General features: G+C 33.8%; 1 protein-coding gene across 2 annotated transcripts in view; it reads right to left on the reverse strand.

Moving 5' to 3' along the window:
- PPP4R3B (protein phosphatase 4 regulatory subunit 3B) overlaps positions 1-23,082 on the reverse strand; it is a 67,744-nt gene that overhangs the window by 25,790 nt on the left and 18,872 nt on the right. For both annotated transcript variants that reach the window (XM_082643144.1, XM_082643143.1), the window contains exons 4-9: positions 20,781-21,404; positions 15,905-15,982; positions 14,698-14,814; positions 13,092-13,208; positions 1,632-1,763; positions 437-539 (exon numbers count right to left, since the gene is read on the reverse strand). In XM_082643144.1, the coding sequence (XP_082499270.1) occupies positions 437-539; positions 1,632-1,763; positions 13,092-13,208; positions 14,698-14,814; positions 15,905-15,982; positions 20,781-21,404 (1,171 nt within the window). The remainder of the gene's footprint in view (positions 1-436; positions 540-1,631; positions 1,764-13,091; positions 13,209-14,697; positions 14,815-15,904; positions 15,983-20,780; positions 21,405-23,082) is intronic.

The raw sequence follows: 23,082 nt of genomic DNA on the forward strand, positions 1-23,082 counted from the left end.
TTTTAAAAATTATTCTCTGCTTTAACCAACTTTTTTGATTAACCTAATAACCTGATCCTTATGTTTTGAAATTAGAGTTTTTACTGTATTGCCAAATATGTCTCCAAAATGATGGTTACCTTGGATTCTGTAGGCAATATACTCTCTGCACTTACTCACTCTAACATTAACTCTAACAACTTTGGGAACAATCTCCTTCTTTTGCTAAGTGTTTACAGTTCTCTTCCTCAAGGTGTAATACTTTTTGCCACATATTCTATATCATTTTCTACCACAGACACTCTGAAACAAGAGAAATCATGACTTTATACTGCAGTTTAAAATTTTCAGTAGTAATTTCCCTGTCATAAAAAGCACCAAATAAAGTGCCTGTTAGCTATAATACTTATCTCACTCTTAAAACAGAAATCATCAGCAGGTAAGTAAGAAGTCCTACCCTTTTCACATTTGTCTTCTGAAGTATTGGTCAAAAGTGGTGCTGTGAGGACATGCATACAATGGTTGTAGAAGAAATTTAGAAATTCACTTTTTTCAGTTTTCTGAAACATACAGAAAAAAAATACTTTATTATCTTTATAATTAAGAAAACATCTTCAAGGATTAGCAGTGCACAAACAAGAGATACTTTAAGATACTGTGAAAGAATCGAAAAAAACTAGTTATATTCACCTTAACCTTATTTCTGCAGAACTGAAAAATCAGATCTATTTCATATTACATGTTAAATAAAAATGAATGTAAGAAAAAGATCAGATAGCATTATAAAAAGTTTTTCCAGGGAAAATTATCTAAAACAATTTATTTTCAAATATACGTGTGATCTGAAATGCAATGAAAAATCTATCAATGTGAGAGCAACTTAACCGTTTAAAATTTGAAACCCCAGATTTCACAATGAATTCAAATTTGAAAAAACACCAAGTTGATTTATCAAGCCACTAGAAATGTTACAGATTTTAGGTTTATTTTTTTTAATTTTAAGAATTTATTACTTGGAAATTTGGAAAATAATTCCTTTCGGTTTTCTGGCCATTATTTTTTATATAACTGGTTCTATAAACTTGTAATGATTTAAAAATAATATACATTTTCTCTAAATTTGAGTGAAGTCTATAAAGGAGAAATATCCCAGCATTTTGAGATAACCACTATTAATATTTTGTAATACTTCCTTAAGTCCTTTTTTGTGCTGACTCCTTTCACTACGCAGTTAAGATCATTTGGTACATATTTTTTTCTTTTTTATTGTGATAAAAAACATATAACATAAAATTTACCATCTTGACCATTTTTATAGTTCAGTAGTGTTAATTATATTCACATTTCTTTGTTTTAATTCTTAAGATGTTAACATACAGAGGCCAAGGGTCATAAATAGAAGTGCTAACATTTTACCAAGATTTTAGCAGATTACAATCTTGTATTTTGCTGCAAAAACAACTGCTAGAGGAACATTACTGCTACTTGAATTCTGAGTGTACAAATGCTTGAATATTTGTTTTTCAAAATTGTACAAATTTACAAAATTGTGATTTTTACATATATTTATGTATTTATACATAACTTATTGTATATAAAATCATCTAAAACTGACTAGACCAAAACGTTTCTATCGCAGAGTAATTTCTTACATTAGTTGTAGCCAGCATGTTCTCTGGATCAATTAGAGTACGAAGAAGTCCCATTAACTGAACAGCACCTCCTAGCTCAGGATCAGTATCACAGATCATTTGTTCAATTACTACATTAATGAGAAGGATATCCTGAAAGAAAATGTGTTTCTGTGAGACCTGGTTTGGATATAAGACAAACGTACCAGCTGAAAGAACAAAATCGGAATCATAGAGAAAAAAAAAAAACAACAAAGAATGGATGAACTTATTTAAACCTTTTTTTCCTAATGTTTTCAAAGTTCTACAAACACACTAGAGCATAAAGAAGCCCACTCAAAAACAAAACAAAACAAGACAATGCAAAAATCAGAGCACACGACAGCTTACAATATCATCAACATAGGCAATGGAAAACAAAATCATTTACCAGAAATTCTTGTTCACTGGAGGTTCTAACATATTTTCAGTCTAGGTTTTAGCCTCAGGCATGAATTTAGAAGTTGACTAAACCCAAGATTACACACATCGAGTGACCCCGGGAACATAAATTATGTCAGCTTCTAACAAGAAAATCCTTTCTGACAAAAATATGAGAAAAAATAACCCAGTACACAGCTCTCCACAGGAGGTAAATGGGTACACACTGTGTTATAAAATGATCTAAAGCAGCCAAATAGACTTATTACATTAGTAACATGTTCTTGGGTCTTAATATAAAGAGCTACAAAGCAGTTTTGCAGATACAAAATTTGTGCTTTCTGCCTATATTTTTAAAGTAGATACCTTAAGCATTAAAATAGGATACAAAGTGTTGGTTCAGGTCAACGGAAAAAATTCTGACATCAACTCAGAGGATTTGAGAACAGGTTTATTACTGGGAGAAGAAAGGTAGTAACTGAAGGAGATGAAATAAGAGAACTGCATGGAACGAAGATAAATTTGTTGAATTGGGAGAATTTTGTAAATTAATAAAAAGAAAAGTTCCAGTATAAAGCACATTTTGTAATTATTTTGCTTTTCTAGTCCCTCCCAAACTTAACATACTGTGTTATGCTAAAATATTTCCCTGTGAAATTGTGATATTAAATGCAATGAACCATCAAAAACCATGTCATAGCAACTTAACTGCTTAAAATTAGAATCTCACCCTCTACCATGTCTCAAAATTTGAACACCAATGAATAATTCTATCATGGCATCAGAAACAATGAAATTTCTTCAAAGAGAAATTATGAAATATAATTCACAGAGCTACATTAATAGACTCAAGCCTTATTTCAGTTAGAGGAGAAAGAGCAAATTCCACCTTAATCCGCTCCTGTTTCTTATTCTGGTATGTTCAGCAAAGTATATCACATATAAAATGTTAAGATATTACAAAAGGTATCAGCTAGTGAGCTTTCTTCAGAACAATGATATGGTATTTACTTACTTTAAATTCATACCAGTGTGTACAACTTGGATTCTATCAGTTAATTAGGGGCTCAGATAATTTGCTCAATTATATATAAGCAATTACATAAGTTCATTCCTCCTCTTACATAAGTTCATTCATTTAAAACTAGGAAAAAAAATATAAATGATGAATTTAAGTTACATCTAAATGAAAACACAGTTGCAAGAAAGACTTCTTAAGGTATAGCTCATACACTAAAATAATATTTCAATATATATACTTTAAAAGCTTTTTACCCTTCTCTCTCAAATGCAGTTTCTTACAAATCCTGCCTCATAAGTACCAATACCAAATTCTGCTGGTCTACAAGCAAAGATAAAAGGGAAATGACCTGTGCTGACTGAGAGTCCCATAATCTGGTGACTTGTGGAAGTGAAAAAAGCCAATTTATATATTTCATAGTGAAATAGACTGCTACAGAGAACTATAGCCTTTTCAGGAGATCAAAACTGCCTTTCACAAAGACGTGTAAAACTTCCTTGACAGACAAAGGTATATGCACCACTGAATGCTATTCTGTAGAACTTTTTTGGGTACCCGAGCTTGAGAAAGCAAGGGCACAGAGGTCAGTAGGTAAACGGGAACCTTCGGGTTTAAAAATTATGCTTAGATAAGATGTCTAGAATACACAAGAAAATAATTTGGAAGCCTACTAAACAGTAGAGGAAGCTTAACTGTAAAGTAAGCTTTAGTAACAGTCTATGACTGTTTGATCTTTAAGACCACCACTGGGTCAGAGAACTCACACTGACAGAAAACAGGCTACAATACAAAATAGAGCCCTGGAGGAAAGACATCTTCCATTGCCTATCTGAGATGCAGCCACAGCTGAAAATGTCCTAAGGGAAGGAACCTAAGCTTTGGAAGAAAATGGGCAAGGAAAATTCTTTAGAGAACAGAACCAGGGACAGCTGGTTTGGTTAATCAGGAACCTCCAAGGACAATGAGTTTAAGCTACTGATATTCAACAAATATTTGACAGACCAGTGCATCATAGCTGTGAATGAATGACTGTTGTATGTATGTTCTCCCTTTTCCCAAACAAAAGTAGTTTAATTGTGATGTTAGGGCAGATAAATTATCTTTTTGTTTAAAGGTCCCTGAAACATAAGGAGCCTTATCTGGACCTGAAGAGGACTGCACAACACCCAAATATTCTGGACGTGAAGTCTCCAGACCGGATACAGAAGTCTCCCTTGAGGAAAAGGTGAGTGATTAAAGAAAAGTGTATATGGACGTTAGGTAGTTACAGAGATGGGCTGTGGCTGATACTACTAGATGCCAACTTAGTCTCTATTCTCTTTGTCCTGCTAACAGAGCCCAAATTTTGTTCAGAGAGGCAATGTACTCAGCTAAAATGCTGTATTTCTCAGTTTCCATTGCAGCTAAGGGTGACTCACTTCTGGCCAAAGAAATACAGGTAAAAATTGCTAAATGGAACCTCTAAAAAAGAGCTTTAAAATGAAACAGAAAAGCTCTCTAGCTCTCTCCATTTTGCCCTCTGCCCGCTTTCTTCTTCCTGCTTGGAGGTGGAATAGCAATCTTGCAACCTCAAAGTAACAGACATTAAAACCAGAAGCTCAGGATGACTGACTCATAAGATGAGTCTTCTGGCATCATAGAGCTTGTTCCTTGACTAACTGTGACATGAATAAAACAAAATTTTTATTAGGTAAAACTATTATAGGCTGGTTTTTCTTTTCTTTTTTTTTTAGGATTAAAACAATTACAATTAACATACTATCTACCCTCTTAGCAAATATTTAAGTATACAATATTAATTATAGGCAATATGCTATACAGTAGATCTCTAGGACTTGTTCATCATGTAAAAGTGAAACTGTATCTTTTGGCTAATACCTCCCTGTTTCTTCTACTCCCCATCCCCTGGCAAGCACCATTATACTCTCTGCTTCTATGAGTCTATTTTATATTCCTCATATAAGTAGTATCATATAGTATTGTGTCCTTCTGTGTCTGGCTTATTTCACTTAGCATATTGTCCCCCAGGTTCATCCAAGTTGTCAAAAGTGGCCAGGTTTCCTTCTTTTATTAAGGCTGAATAATATTCCACTGTATGTGCATGACAAATTTTCTTTATCCATTCATCTGCAGATGAGCACTTCGGTTGCATCCATGTCTTGGCTTCTATGAATAATGCTGCAGTGAACATGAAAGTGCCGTATCTCTTCAAGATCCTGATTTCAATTTCTTTGGATTTATATCCTTAGTGGGGCTGCTGAATCATATGGTAGTTCTCTATTAATTTTTGAGGAGCTTCCACACTGTTTTCCATAGTAGCTGCACCAAGGTACAGGCCCACAACAGTGCACAAGGGCTCTCTTTTCTCTATATCCTTATCAAGACTTGTTACTTTTTTTTTTTTTTTTTGCTGTACGCGGGCCTCTCACTGTTGTGGCCTCTCCCGTTGCGGAGCACAGGCTCCGGACACACAGGCTTAGCGGCCATGGCTCACGGGCCCAGCCGCTCCGCGGCATATGGGATCCTCCCAGACCGGGGCACGAACCCGTATCCCCTGCATCGGCAGGCGGACTCTCAACCACTGCGCCACCAGGGAGGCCCAAGACTTGTTACTTTTTGATTTTTTGATAAGAGCCATCCTAAAAGGTGTGAGGTGATACCTCATTGTGATTTTGATGCGCATTTCCCTGATGATTAGTGATGATGATCACTTTACATGCATCTGTTGGCTATTTTTATGTCTTTGAAGAAATGTCTTCCGTTCCTTTGCCCATTTTTAAATTGGGTTGCTTTTTTTTTGCTATTGAGTTGTAGGAGGTCCTTACATGTTTTGGATATTAATCTCTTATCAGCAATTGTGTACAACTCTACATTTTTATTCCCCAACCCACATACTGTTACTGGTATCAGAATTTCTTTTTATACTGTGTATCTATTAACAAATTTCTGTAGTTGTAGTTATTCATAATATCTTGTCTTTACCTTTTATACTGCATTAAAAGTGATTTACATACCACCATTAGATTATTCCATTAGTCTATATTTGCCTATATATTTACCTTCACGGTGAGATTTACACTTTCATATGCTTTCATTTTGTTGTTCAGTGTTCTTTCATTTCAACTTGAAGAGCTCCCTTTAGCATGTCTTAAAAGGCAGATCTAGTTTTGATGAACTCCTTCTTCAGTTTTTGTCTGGGAAAGTCTTTTTTCTTTCTTTCTTTCTTTCTTTTTTTTTTTTTTTTGCAGTATGCGGGCCTCTCACTGTTGTGGCCTCTCCCGTTGCGGAGCACAGGCTCCGGACACACAGGCTCAGCGGCCATGGCTCACGGGCCTAGCCGCTCCGCGGCATGTGGGATCCTCCCGGACCGGGGCACAAACGAACCCATGTCCCCTGCATCAGCAGGCGGACTCTCAATGACTGCGCCACCAGGGAAGCCCGTTTTTCTTTATTTCTGAAGGACAGCTTTGTCAGGTAAAGTATTCCTAGTTGGCAGTTTTTTTTTTTCTTTCAGCACTTTGAATTTATCATCCCATTCTCTACTGGCTTGCAAGGTTTTTGCTGAGAAATCAGCTGAAAACCTTCCTTTGTATGTGATGCGTTTATTCTGTTTTGCTCTCAAAATTCTCTCTTCTCTTTGATTTTTGACAGTTTTATTATAATGTATCAGGGTGAAGACCTCCTTGGGTTGAATCTGGGGACATATGAGCTTCATAGACTTGGATGACCTTATCTTTCCCGATAAGTTTCTAGCCATTATTTCTTTAAACATGCTTTATGCCCCTTTCTCTTTCTTCTCCTTGAGACTTCCATAACGTATATATTATTTTGCTTTATGGTGTCCCATAATTCATGTAGGCTTTCTTCACTCTTTTTCATTCATTTTCTTTTTGTTCCAACTGGATTGATTTTAAACGGCCTGTCTTCAAGTTCTCTGATTTTTTCCTCTGCTTGATTCAAGTTTGCTGTTGAAGCTCTTTATTGATTTTTTTCAGTTTAGTCACTGTATTCTTCAGCTCCAGAATTTCTTCTGGTTCTTTTTTAGTTTCTCTTTGCTGAACTTATTTTGTTTATGTATTGTTTTCTTGATTTTGTTTAGTTATCTGTGTTCCCTTGTAGCTCACCAAGCCTCTTTAACACAATTATTTTGAATTCTTTGTCAGGCAGTTCATAATTCTTTTTTTCTTTTTTTCTTTTTAGGGTTGGTTACTGGAACTTAATTTTGCTTCTTGTCAAGTTTCCCTGACAGCTCTCACCTAGATTTTGGAAGTCTCATGGAGGTATTCTTGTCTGTGGATGGTTGTTAAATCAGTGTTTCTGTTGCAGGGATAAGGGCTGGAACTTCCTATCTGCCATCTTGCTGACCTCACTCCTCATCTTGCTGATATATTAAGCCAAGCTCATTCCTAAGTGATACATTAATTTCTTACGTCTTTCCTTTTTTCTGTCACAGGTCAGGACTTCTTTTTCCAGTTATCTCCAGCTATTAGAACTGTCCTTCTAAAACCAAGACCTGATCAAGACATTCCTCTGCTTAAAATAGCTACAAGATAAAAGATTCACTCCTTAGACTGGTTGTATAGGTAGTAAATATTCTAACCCTGTGCAGTCCAATATGATATCCATTTGTCACAAGAGACTGTTTAAATTAAAATCAGTAATTCCTCAGTCACACCATCTACATTTTAAGTGCTTAACAGCCATAGGTAGCGAGTGGCTACCTTGTTGGATGGCTAAAGAATAAACATTTCCATCATCATAGAAACTGAACAGCACTCTCCAGGCCTTTTATTATAGCTTCTTTGTTGAAGAAGGGAAAAGGAAAAAACAGACAAAGTGAACAGACTTAGACAAAGAGAAAAAAAGAGGGAGGAGAAAGGGGGCAAAAAATGGGAATATTTCACAATCAATAATACTGGTTTCCACACTTAATGATATGAAAGTCTTAAAAAAGTTGGTTTCTAAATCCTTGTGTCAGATGGGTTTATTTTGTAGTGTTTTGAAGTCTCATTGTAATAAAACATGAGTAGTTATTAAAGTAAGTAACACAAAAGAGACACAAATCCACAAACTGTTCAATTCTGAATAAGAGCCAGTCTTTTGCAATAAAATCTACTCTGAAAATAAACATCAACTCAGACTTCCACTTCTGGCCAAGATGAAGTGACAGGAACTAGATTTACTCTTTTACCTCAAACGACAACAAAAACCCAGGCAAACTATATGAAACTACAATTGGTAATACAGTAGACATCAGCCAATGAAAGACACTGAGAGATGGGTAACAAATGAGATGAGTCCTATGATACATGTTAGGTATTATTATTATTAATTACTAGATCCTGCAAACTAAGTAAAAATCAACTTCTAAAAAACTGGAATTAACCACGTGTAGAGATTATGTTCTATATAGCAGCATGGAATAGTAAGACAGTCTTATCCCAGAGGTACACTCACCTCACCTAACAATTAAAATTAGTCTACTACAATGCATTACTAAACCCACTTCAAAGTAATAATGTGCTTTCAGAGACAATGAACAAATAGTTCCTAAGAAATGTAATGAATGATTTAACATTCATCAATGAACTAAAAGTATTACCAGCATTATAAGTTGTCTGTAAAACATGCTTCATTTTATTAGCAAGCCTGGTGAACAGAAGGAATAGCTAAATTAAAAGACTCAGCCTCTAACTGCAGTACAGCTAATAACTAGCTATGTAAGTGACCTAACTCTTCATGCCTATTTCTGCAATGGAACTGAAGTCCAGTGGTCACTAAAGTCAGACTACTCTCAAAATTCAAGCCAGCATTTCTAATTGCCTGTTAAAGTTCTTTATTGGCATTAAAACAAATCTAATTTTCCTTAACCTGCTTCTCCAACAATGGCATTAATCTGGCTAGAAAAGTCATGCTCAAGCATTACGGCAAAATAATCGAGATGTAAGACAAACTACAGGAAAATTCCTTCTTCGGATGTCAAACTATAACTTGATCTGAAAATAAGTCATTACAGCGTAACCCCAGCGAAATTACTCCAACGCTGGGTCACCAAAATCTATTCTAGAGAACACTCTCTTAAATTTACAGTCTTAAGAGGGCCCAATAACTCCTTTCCCATTAACGCCTGCTTACTCCCTTGGTCTCTTTGTTTAACTTCTCTTTACACCACCATAGTAGCTTTGCAATTAAAACCTTCAATTTAGAACCAGTTTCTAAACACTTGCAATATTCTGGGGTCTAAGTCAGGGGTCATTAAACTACAAAACTACCTGGCTGGTTGTTCACTTTGTAAATAGTTTTACAGTAAAACATTTACTGGAACACAGCCACACCTATTCATTTTCAAACTGTCTACAGACAGTTCATACTAAAGTGGCAGAGTTATGACAGAGACCAGAGGGCCTACCAAGTCTTATTTACCTTTTGGTCCTTTAAGAAAAGTTTGCCATCCTTCATCTAAATAGCAACATTTAAGTGAGTTTAACCACAGTTTCTGGGAGATAGTTCAAAGTTTTAGTTGTTTCTAAATCAAGTTTTAGAGAAATGATACTCCTGTTGGTTTCATCACACTCCAGCCTCATGCTGTTCTTAGAAACACATACTTTTGTTTTTAAAGTACATTTAAGTGGGTGTAAGAATTTTTCAATATTGCCAAAAATACTGAAAATATATAATTAGCAACGGAGGGAAAGTTTTGGGTATCTACACATGGAATTTAGAGATTATCCCGATTATCAGGTGACATCTCTATTTTCTGATTGGGAAACATAAAGACATACTTTATTTCATTGATTCTAAGACAGATTTCTTAAAATTTTAACTTCTTCTTTTTTTTTTTTTTTTCTGTACGCGGGCCTCTCACTGCTGTGGCCTCTCCCGTTGCGGAGCACAGGCTCCGCGGCCATGGCTCGCGGGCCCAGCCGCTCCGCGGCATGTGGGATCTTCCGGGATCGGGGCACGAACCCGTGTCCCCTGCATCGGCAGGCGGACTCTCAACCACTGCGCCACCAGGGAAGCCCAAAATTTTAACTTCTTGATGTTGAGATATATTTTATAACCTATGGCATTACACACTCACTGTTAGCCACGTGGCAATCATGACAAAGTTACATGAAAAATTTGTACTGACACTTTCTGGTAAGATCAAGAAAATATCAGAATCTGTGTAACTTAGATTCCATGTATATAGTAAATAAGAGGAGAAAGAAAGAATGGCAAGAGCAGGAAGAATATTCTCAGGTAACAGGATAAAAATAACTGATGTATGTTGTGGAAACACTACCAGTTTTTAAAAAACTATCTAAATGTAAGAATCATAAAAAAAGCTCATGTATATGAAATTTGCTCTTGCAGCTACTTGAATGAATGTTACAAGTATTACAGAACCAATACTTCTTTCAATCCATTCTGATGTGTTCAAAGAAAGCAACAACTGTTCTTCAAATTCTACAGAAGAACTTAATCTAACTTCTTTAGTCTGTGAAATGGCAAAAGAGCCTAGACAAAGAAAATTTCAGCTCATTTTTTAAAGTTGGGGGAATTTCTTGGTATGATGTTGAAGGAAATGTTACTTCTGTACTATTCCTGACACAAAGAAATAACCTGAATTGAATCATGAGGAAACATCAGACAAATCCAAATTTTCGCATACTGGAACAGAAAGTTTTCATTTTTGTCTTAGGTAACAAGGGGATTACTGGGACAACGGATAAAATCTGAATTAGGACTGTAGTTAGATGACAGTATTGTAAAAATGTTATTTAATTTCCTGACTTTGATAATTGTACAGTGGTAATATAGAGTTTTAGCAGATAGACACAGAAGCAAATAGGGGTAAAGGAGTACTGTGACATCATTTCCATACCTTTTTCTTCAATGATTCAGAAAAAATTAATTATATATTTATGTATGCAAATATGTATATACAAATTCAAGCAAAGACAATGATAAAGCAAATGAGAAATAAAGTATTAACAATTGGGAAATCTGAGTAAAGTGTATATGGGAGTTCTTTGTACTATTACTATAACTTTTCTGTAAATTTAAAATTACTTCAAAATAAAAAGTTAAAAATTGACACAATTTTAAGAAATAAAATGTGGTATGTTCAATACAAAATACTGAACAGTCAACCCATAAAGATTAGCTTATGTATTTATTTTAAATTTCTTTTTATGGTAAATTTTGCTCTCCAGAATTATTTTGAAGCAAATTCCATGTATACAATTCAAGAAATAATTTAGTAAAAAATAAAATAACCCTAAGGCTAATATCATGTCTATAGAAATTAACATATGAGTTTATTCCTAAGTGAGAAATACACTGAAAATACCTGCCAAAATAAGTAGTTCAGCAGTAGCTGTATTACTTATCCAGTCAGATTCTAAAAGAAGTTTTACTGAATGTTTCAAAGGTCATTAGCATAAAAATGTTTGAAATCTGTAGCACAGCAATTATTGCTAAATCTATCCTTCCAGCTTGGATAGAAATAATGACTATAGTAAAAAAAGAGTTAATATTGCTATTTCCTTGTGTCTCAACACATATTTTAATACTGTAATCCATGTTCCTAAAACCAAATCTGCTCCCACAGTACCAGAAAGAAAAGTTTGAATGCTGTGCATTTATTTTAAGACAACATCAAAATATCAACTGCCCACTGAATACACAGGTAAGTTATTTCTTCTTTCCTTTAAACATTACTACCAACTCAGCAGAGTAGAATTGAGCATGTAGAATCCTTAATTTTGGAAATTAAGAAAAAAGTAATTTATCTTCATTTGTGGGCTAACAATTATTTTGAGGCAACAAAAATTTTAAATTGGAAAATTGTTAGACCTCAGAAAATTCAGGGAAATGAAAGACCTTGAAGACTGTGACTACAAGAAAAAGAGAAATTAAAAAGGGACTTTTCATTGTTAACAATCAGTAACTGCTTCCCCATGTCTCATGCGTCAACTAAATGTAAACAAGAAAATCTTTCTAATGAAAACAGAAATAAAAGCTGTAAAAGTTAAGAATTCTAAGCTAGTAAATTATTATTCTCATAGTCTGAGAGATTTTATGATGAATGCTCTTAATCCCACACATCACTAAGGATGAAGCAATAGAAGTGTTAATTTCAAAGTTATCTTTTGTAAAGGATGGCACTAAGATAAGAATTTCAACAGTGAGATTATAAGCTGATTAATAAACTAGGTATTTATTTCTTTAAAGTCAGATATAGCATCATTTGGGTTTTTTAAACTTTAAAATATACTTAACACAAAATATTTCTTCTATTTCTTTTCTACTGCCTAAATAATAGCATTAGCCCAAACCAATTCTAAAATAAAATTGCTTTAAAAAACAAAACACTGGAAATATCTAACAGATAGAACATAAAAACCTAAGTGGACATTAATAAAAAATAAAACATATAAAACAACTATAGTGTAATTCAATAGTAACAAAACGTAAAAGAATCAACATTGGGAATCTAAACCTTCTTTAAGAAGGGACATAATAATTGTATTTCAGTTATTTTCTACTTAACACTAACATATATTTAATATAAGAAAGAGTATTTCAATTACAGCTATATGTTCATTTTGTCTTTAAATAGAGATTAAGGAGAAAGTTTAAATATTTTTGTAGTGGGAAAACACAACATTGGTTTCATTATTAAATTTTCATCCCCACTAAAAAAAAAAGACACATTTGAACCAGTAAAAGCAACTTCTTAGTTATACTAGATAAGTGCCTGACCTAAGGGTTTAGAATTACATTTCATTAGTACTTGAAACTTTTTTTAAAACCAAGAATTAAGAATTTGATTCACTAAATCTCTTTATCTCAGTAAGAGTTTGAATGCATTTTTTTTTTTACAATAAACAAATCAACTGCCACATATTCTGGCCTTGTCAAAGTCACAACTGATCAGAAATCTATTATTGTTCTTCATAAACAGTTAAAATTATGGTTATGACTTTTCCCTCAACAGTTTGCAAACACTATTTTATAGGTAATTCATATAGAACCAGAGCATTATCACTTACGTCATCACTCTGCTGGGCTTCCTGCATTACAAATTCTCGGACCATGGATGGACTAAACTCTACTAGATAAGAAAATATATCTGTAGCAGCTGATCTGACTTGCAAATCATCCATGCCCTGATAAAAGGAAAATCAGGTTACTTAGAGACTGTGAACAAAAGTTATGCCTGCATTCCCCCTTTTTCTCGCAAATCTATGCCAAACAAATTTTTGGATTTAGACATGGTACTGGAATCAAAACATATAATCTCTCCCATCCTTTTCTTTTACAAATATTAAAAACTTTAGGCAGCTCAATGATTAGTTTCTGCCAGCTTTTGTCTTTACCACCACAAAAATAAATATTCAGAGAATTTAAATATAAGAATCAGCACAGGATTATAAAGCACTGCTTTACAAATGCTGCAAAAAAATTTGGGGGGTGGGAGGGAGGATTCGTGATTTAAATATATGCAAAAATGTGAATGAGGTCTCCTAGTTAAGGCTTCAAAACTTTCCAGAAGCTGTCTTTGGTCCTGTTTGCCAGTTACGCCTTAGTAACCGATTCTCCCTTTTATGACTCTCCTAATAGAGGATGATTTTGAAAACAATCTGGGTATTTTCACTCTTTTCCGTAACTTAGTTTTCTAAGGTAGTGATCTTGAATGCTTTTTCCCTATCAGTACATGAAGGATACATTATTCATAAGATAAAAATCTCCAGGTGATTCTGAAAACATTCCCTAACTTAGCAGTTCTCAAAGTGTGGCCCAGGGAACCCTGGAGAGGGGTCTCACACACTGAAAAGGGGGGTTATAACACCCTTTTCAAAATTGCATGAGATTAAAACTACTTTCATAATATTATTTATTATGAAAATAAATATTAAGGCATTATTGGCCTTTTTCACTCCCAGTCTATCACAAATATAGTGGGGTTTTCCAGAGGCTACAAGATGTAATATCGTAACAGATTAAATGCAGACGCTTCTATGAGAATCTAGCTATCTTCTATTACGCCAGGCATTAAAGGGGGCAAAAAATGTGAAACAATGCCACTTGTCTCACTAAAATTTTTTTGTTTTGGTAAAGTTATTTTTTCATGAAAGTTATATTAGTTATCTTAACATACAATGGGTTAATTATTATCATTTTTAAATGTTAATAAATACTTAAAATTTTTCTCAGTTTTAATTTTTCATACAATAAATGCCAATGGATAAAGCTCATATAAACAAAAGTATGAGAGAGAATCACTCCCTTAACCCCATATTGCAGCACGAGCCCCCTTGGTCCAGTCTGCCTTTCTCCCATTCACTGGTCTAAAAAGGAAAGGTATTTTATTAGTTTCTATGAAACATACTTAATTTTGTTATACAAGAGATAACAGTCTCGTAAAACCATGTGGGATATTTAATTACTTGAAGCCATATTATATGAATCACATGTTAATATTACAAATTTAAGTTAATAAAAATCTGAAGAGGTTTTATGACTCACTACCAATGAATCATAACCTAAAATTACAAAATTCAATATGCATTACTACAAAAAATTATTTCCCATCCATAATATAAATCTATTACAAATTCACAATTTCAAAAACATGAAAAGAAGCTATATAATTACCATTACAATTTCAAGAGCAGGAAGAATCCCCAGCTTTGCCAAAGTTTTGAAAAATGCATCCCTGTTTTGAGGTTGTAATGTCTGAGAAAATGCACAAAATTCCTTGAAAAAATTAACCTGTAATGTTAGAAAGAATAGTGAGAAGTTGACACACATTAAAAGTAACTCTGGGACAAACTGTAATGTGATCTACCACAGTGTGGAATTAACCTTCTCAGGGACCTAGAGTTTTTAGGGTATCCTGGCTCCTCAAAACCTAAAGAACACAGAAACCATGCTATAATAAATGGTGGCCGGGTTTTCAGGGAGCACTCATAAAGCACAATTCAATTTTTAAGAATTGTAAGGAACATCAGAGATTTCCTAAGATAAAGGGCTAATTTTATAAATGAGAAAACTGAGAAATAACTACACCAAAGATGACGTGGCTGATTTTAAGTCAGCAATCTTTCATTACTTCTTTAGTATCTGATTATAAGGTTTGAAAAACTGGCAAACTGCTGGTAAACAGCAATCACCATTCTCTTTCCCCAAAGCATGGTTTATATCTCAAAAAAGTGATTACCAACACATTCTAAAGAAGAAAAACACTTCCAAGAACCAATTCATCATTCGTTTATTCAAGAAGGATTCTCCCTACCTCTTGTTTAACAAAACAAAAAGAGCATCTCAGTGATGTATCTACAACCATAAAAATGTATGAGTTTGTAGTTCTGTCCTAACATAAACCACGTCTTGATTTTGTAATTTATAAGGCACATATTCCCTCACTGGGGGGAATAAAACCACATCAAAATATCTCTAAAAACTTCTAAGATATACAAAACAGTAAGTTTTAGAAACTTTGCAAATAATCATTTTATAGTATAATTTAAACACAGGTGACCCTTGAACAATACAGGGGTTGGGGTGCCCGCCCTCCACTAAGTCAAAAACCTGTGTGTAACTCTATAGTAGGCCCTCCATATCTGTGATTCTGCATCCAACCTTGGACCATGTAGTTCTGTAGTATTTACTATTGAAAAAAGTCTGTGTCTAAGTGGAACCTGCAGTTCAAACCCACGTTGCTCAAGGGTCATCTGTTTATATCTTTCATACTAATTACAAAAATTTTTCTCTTAAATTAACAAGTTCAATATTAAAAGCTGAGTATGCCAAAAGAGTGAGTGCTCTTTAAGGGTGTGAATTTCAGTAATAAATAACTTACCAATTCACGTCGTTTATCATCATCCGTGGCCTCATCTGTTAATTGTGCAAAAACTTCAGACAAAAACTTTTCATCTTCCTACAATGAGAAAATTACTACGAATTTAATAAAAGTATAAAGTTATACTCATTTATATGATTTCACAAACTATAATAAAAGTAGCTGAAAACCTAAGAGCAATTCCGTTACAAAACCTAAAATTTCAGGTATATTCATATTATAATTTTCAAAACTTGACAACACCATTCAATATTAGTTAGACATATTAATACCTTGTTTAAGCAGAAACCTCAACTATAAAGAACTCTTTGAAAAACAAAAAATAGATATTCTAGAGGTCACGCATGAAAACTCTATTTACCTTAACCAAGAGCCTCTCTAGCTCCCTTTCAGGGTCTATTTATTTACGCTTAATTTAAACATAATTCAAACAAGTTTGAAGATCTCATTATTAGTCCACAGTGGATTAGAAAAATGAGAGTTACAAACACAGCAATAAAGAACACTGAATTCTGGCAGTGATAAGATTATAAAGGTTAACTGTGATTATCTTTTGGTGATGGATTATGAGTGATTTTCTTTTTTGCTCATCCGTATTTTCCAATTTTCTATAATAAATATGGACAATTAAATTACAAAGGAAAAACTGACATGAATATTGAAATTCACTTTAGAGAAGATTTCCATCAAAACGTGCTGAAAGGAAGTTATACTTTTAAGTTTAGTAATCTTCAAAATTCACTTTTATGAAATATAATTTGAATAATTTTAAGTAATTAAAATAGCATAACCTAAAAATATTTGTAATAGTGATAACTGCATGGTTGATAATAAAATCAAAGCATGACATATAAAGGATATAGCTAATATACCTGCCCTTTTTCTTACTGTGAATCATCCATGAAGTGGTATCAATCCCTTAAAGTCTTTCTGAAATAAGGTAGCGCATATATGAAAAAATGAATGAAAAGCACTAGGTATGATCATGGAAAATATAACATGCTCTCCCGCTAAACATCCTTTGGAGCTTCAAAGACACATCACTGACAGATAACCCCTTTTTTGACTCAGAATAGTGTTCGTTTTGTTATTTAGTTGACTCCTTTTGGATCTTATGTATGGAAGCCTGAATCATCTATCTACCTTCTGAGAGAGTTCAACTACATAAATAATCTTTTACTTATCCCTCAAATCACTTTTTCATCTCAGTATTTTAGGTTTTGTTGAATAAGCACATATTTACCTCAACTTATACCTTTTATAAATTTTTATCTTCCTGCACCTCTCCCAGATTAAATCTTCCTTTCCTGTCTAAAGATTTTTAACTTTTTTGGAATCTTTTCATAGGAAAATAGTTCCAGTTCTTTGATAAATGCAATTTCCCATTTAAATTCTTCTTATATGACTCATTATTTGTTTGCTGATGGCTAGAACGGCATAAAGTATTACAGAAGCAATTTCAAGTATTACAGTCTGCTAGGAGAATGCTTTCCGATTCCTAGTATATTTCTTTTCTGATCTCTAACATTATTTTTGATATTATTCTACACAAGCACTCTGTTCCAATGTATTAAGGGAGCAATGATAGGTAGCTTAAAGCCTATCATAAATATAGCTGGAAAATTTCCCCTAAATCCCTGGTTCTTCAAGTAATTAGTTTCTTTAGATCACTTTAGTTTTCTTCTATTTCATTTTAAGAGCTTTTAATAAATCATAATTATTTTAAGTCAAATTGTGCATGTTTACTATTTTGGATAACAAAACCTTAAAGGGAAAAGATGAGCTGCTCCTAAAAAGTCTGAAATCAAACTTTTTTCTTTGTGATGATGTAAAAATGGGCACACACGCAACACCAAAATCCCAAACCTAGGACCCATGCAACATTAAAAATTCTAAAAGGATCACGTAGACACAGAAATTTAGAATTAGATGAGGCTTTAAGAGAGTACCTAGAGATTGCCTAGTGTAATTTTAAAAGTCCATCCCAAAGAATGGATTTATCAGAAGCTAGCTAGTGATAAAGATGGATTTAGAATCCTGGTCTCCTGCATAATGAAGTTCTGTCACTCCCACAACAGAAAATATACAGGATAGATTCCTAAGTAGGAATCAAACCAAAGCAAAAATATACACACAAACTAGAATGGGACAAGTCCAGTATGATAAAATATAATACATTAAATCCTACACTTGCGTTGAAAAACCTCTAAAACAAAACCATACTATTGCAAAGTTGTTTTCTTAACGGTGTTGGAAGATTTTACATATTAAATTAATGGGATGAAAGGTTAGAAATTTCTCTTTCAGTGCTGAAATCTTGCAAAATATGTCAAAAAAGAACTAAACCACTGATCCCACTGGGTTTGTTTTTCACCCAACTCTTATCTATGGAATAGTGAAAATTTATGTAACATGCTAAAATGTCAACATTTGAGATACCTGTCCTTAATCATTTCTAGTGCAGGGAGAAGTTAAAATTTCTTGTTCTGAAAAGGATCTTAACTCTATAGCTGTCTGTGTGGAAATAACCGCAATTTACTGGCTTTTTGGAATTTAATTTATAAAACATTTTAAAGTATATTTCTCAATTCTGGACACAAGGGATTTTGATCTGCAATTAGGTAGAAAATTCAGGTTAACTAAAATCTTATGTCCCTATCATGGTTACGATAATCTCAACATGTATTAGAGTACATACTAGGAGCCAGTGACCACCCTAAGTGCTTTCATATAATTGCTCAGTTAATTAACCTAATTTAGGCTAGGAGTTATCTATGTAGTTTTATACTACCTCATTTTGGTCGAGTTAGATAAAATTCTTACATTTTTATTTGCCCTATGTAACTAATGCAACAACAGGTTAATACTTATTTAAGAAGCTACAGATATGCATACTAGTTAGCCAGATGGGTATGTGGAAACATCTAATGCCTGCAGGGAAATCTCAGAGATGGGCTTTAGGAAATGAGCCTTTAGAGGCCAATGGCCATAATCTTGCTTTCTTCTCACACACTGTTGAAAACAGAATTCAGCATCACGGCTGGCACTTAAGAGATAACCAAGTGGTAAACCTTAAGTAAACAACAGGTAGCTCACGATATCTGGCTATTTCATAAAATGCCTCTCATGGACCAGAAATGAGTAAAACTTGGTTTATATAACTTTCACAAATAGACCTGTGACAGAATGTATAAAATGACATAGAAAGTTATAAATATTTACAGATTAGTTTGCATAATTTATTTTCAAAACATAAAAAGCATTATGATCTGAATTCAAAAGCAGTCATTTGAAAGTTACACTTGAGCTTCTGTCACTGGGTCCTTTATATCAACTACATTGACTGTGGGTTTATTTCCAGTCTCCTGAGACTATAACTTTTTCTGTCAGCAAGTGAAATGGCACCCTGAATTGTACAGTATGGTTTTAAAAAGTGGGTCCCATGTATTATAAATGGAACCTAATGTGTAAGTCCAACTGGCCTCACACTTATTGCTGTGGAATAATGAAAAACTGCCTGGTGAAAGAATTATCTGGGAAGTAAACCCTATACAAAAGTAAAGTTATAATAGTGAATAATGGCTGGAAGTATCATGAAATGGAATCTCATAGGTAAGTACTAAGACAGACATTCTTAACTTTTTGGTCTCAGGACCTTTCAAACACTTAAAAACTACTGAGGACCCCAAAGAGCTTTTATTATGTGGGTTATGTTTATCAGTATTTACCATAATTAAAATTGAGATGCTTAAAAACATTAATTTTCATTAAAAAATAAGCTATTATGTTTGTATAAATATTTTTTATGAGAAACAACTGTATCATCCAAAATCATAAACATTTAGAAAGAAGAGTGGCTTTGTTTTACATTTTTGCAAATCTCTTTAATGTCTGGCTTAACAGAAGACAGCTAGATTCTAACATCTCCTTCAGCATTCAATCCGTTGTGATATGTTGTTTTGGTTGAAGTATATGAAGAAAATACAGCCTCACGGTGACAGGAAGTTGGAAAAGGAAAAACTTCTCAGACTTCTCTGAAACGGCTTCAGGTAATCCCAGGGGTCCACAGATATTACTTGAGAACCACTAACTACACTAAGTACTATATAGTAGCAGCTCAATAAACTTAGTGACTGATTTGTAAATAACAAAGGCAGTTATGCAGGAAACTGTTAGTATACTATCACAAGTAAAGCAAAATCTTCAAAATCATGCTTACCAAAACTGTTAGGGTATAAAGGATTAACATGATATAAACATGGTATAAGACTCCTACTTTACAGCTCAAGGAGAGAGAATAAAATCAACCTCCATAGCAAATAATCTATCATTTACTGAAAATTAATGAATGTTTCTCAATTCTGGCTGCACATCTGAATTATTTTGGATGCTTTAAGCACACACACTCACGCATATCCTCAATAATAACTAGGTCTCACAAAATGGAATAAAAAATATTTAAAAAACAGCTGCCTCTGTTTGGGATGATGAAAAAGTTCTGGAAATGGATAGTGGTGATGGCTGCATAACACTGTGAATATACTTAATGCTATGAACTGTACACTTAAAAATTGTTAAAATTTTGAATTTTATGTCATGTATGCTCTACCACAATTTTTTAAATGCAAAAAAACAAAAAGTAAAAAAAAAAAAACAACCCAGCTGCATGATAGGACATTTAGAAATATAAAAGGTCACATTAAGAAATGATTCTTCTTCAGAAAACTATGAGATAAAGCCCTGTTTTCTATGCTTGATAGTATAATTAAAGTAAACAAAAGAAATCTTCCAAAACGAAGGAATGAACACCAGCTTAACTATTAAGGGGACTAAATATCTGAAAATAAAATTATGAAGAACACCTCAGTTTACTTACCTGCAACATGCTGACTATTTCAACTTTGTTGAAGAAAATAAAAGATGTAAGAGTAGAAAGAAAATTCTCTTCAAAAACTGATGGTGTAGGCAAAATGATGTCCTGAATGTACTGTACCCTGTAAGTCTGATGTATTTTTTGCCTTAGTTCAGAGTCTGTTATTGGTATAACTTCCTTAAACTTTGCAGTTTTGGTCAAGAATTCTCTGTGCCTTTTTGGCTGAGCCAAAGCAGGGTCATATTCAAGGCATCCCACGACATCCATGATACACTCATCAGAAAACATTACCTCAAACAGAGTTGCCTTATTTAGGAATAAGATTCCTCTAATAATTTCATACAAATGGTGTAAGCCTTCAGTGTTTTCTAGGTTCTCACAAGCCTGGAACAGCTGCAGTAGTTTTTTAATATAGCCTTCATTTTCCAAGGCCAGAGCCAGCTTTTCCCTACGGATAGGTGAGGAGAGAACTGAGGTAACTAAGTCAGCAATCTCTTCAAGTTTATTGAGTTCACATGTGGGCAGGTCAATCAGATGACTGGTTTCAGGCATTTCTTCAAATCGTTCTTCTTCTGATTCATCAATGAGGTCCTGTGTGACTTCCACTGATGGATCCTTACCTTGAACCTAAAAATATCCAAGTACAGCTGGTTACCTTAAAATACAAAAGAATTCAGAATTTTGGGAATCAAATCATTGATCATTGAATTTTTTTTTTTTAAATAAATTTCTTTTTTTTGGGCCATGACTCACAGCATGTGGGATCCTAGTTCCTGACCAGGGATTGAACCCCTGCCCCCACTAGACTGCTGGAAGTCCCCTGACTAGTGAATTTAAGTAAAAATCAATACTTTCAAGGAATCAATACTAATACAGTCATTGTTAATTAAAAGTGAAGTCTAGAGGGGGAAAATACAACTAGTTTAGAGTCAGTTATTTGAGTCTTAAGTTACTGACTGCAGATGGTTTCACCTCTAAATTTCCCAACTTACAACTTGAGGTTAACTCTGATCCCTAATAACCTGAATATTTCACCTAACGTTATGTATGTTTGATATTAAATTATGTAATAACCACTTGCAGTTGTTTATTAAATTCACTCTACCTAGTAGAGTGAATTTTGCAGAAAGTAACTCTTCTGTTGGTCCCCCAAAATTACTATGTATGACAAAGCACCATCACACTGGCTTAACAAGGACACTACTGAGTTCAAACCAAATTAAAACCCAACTCCTTGTATATTCAAGAGTAAGAAAATATGATTTCCTCAAAATACTTTTGAACTTCACTTTTGGAAAAGTATTTGCTTATGCTCTGAGCCTGAAGCTGATAAATAGACTAATAAATAAAGTCTATTCTTTCAAAAACTGGCATTCATTTAACATCTGTGATAAAGCCTCCAAGTATTATCTAGATAAAAATCACAACATAATGAATAAAGAACTGCTTTATAATTCAGGTTGACTATGATTCAAGAAAAGCATGGCTAACAAATTTTCTATAATGAATTACTCTAACAAAAAATGTTTAGAACTTAACTTTTCATAAATTTTTCTAATTCATAATCCAAGAGTGCAATCATCCTCTTTTCTCCACCTTAAAACATCCCGAATATCCTAAGCAGAAAAAGTTCCACAAATTTCCAAATCCACCAAATCAACATATGAAAAAAGACCTAAGAACTCAGAGAAAAAAGTAGACAGATATCCTATACTGATGCATACAAGATACTTTTTTTCCCTAGAGGAATGAGAGTATTCCTTTTACTTCTGAGTTCTCAACAGAGTAGCTGGGCTTAGGGAGGATGACACATAAATATAAGAGAAAATATACGTAACAAGGTTATAAGAACAGTTCAGATAAAATGCCTTGGAAACTCAGAGGAAGGGAAATTCCAGCTCTTGGGGTGGGGGTGAGCAGAGAACACAAGGAAGGAATCATAAAAGCAGTGGCATTTCATAAAAAAGGAATGAAACTGGGTCATTTGTAGAGATGTGGATGGATCTAGAGACTGTCATACAGAGTGAAGTAAGTCAGAAAGAGAAAAATAAAAAATAAATATCGTATATTAATGCATATATGTGGAATCTAGAAAAATGGTACAGATGAACCAGTTCGCAGGGCAGAAACAGAAACACAGATGTAGAGAACAAATGTATGGACCCCAAGGGGGGAAAGTGGTGGGGGTGGTGGTGGGATGAACTGGGAGATAGGGATTGACATGTATACACTAATATGTATAGAATAGATAACTAATAAGAACCTGTTGTATATAAAAAAATAAATAAAATAAAATTCAAAAAAA

This window comes from Mesoplodon mirus, assembly GCF_964341445.2.
Source record: "Mesoplodon mirus genome assembly, chromosome: 14".
Lineage (NCBI taxonomy): Eukaryota > Metazoa > Chordata > Mammalia > Artiodactyla > Ziphiidae > Mesoplodon > Mesoplodon mirus.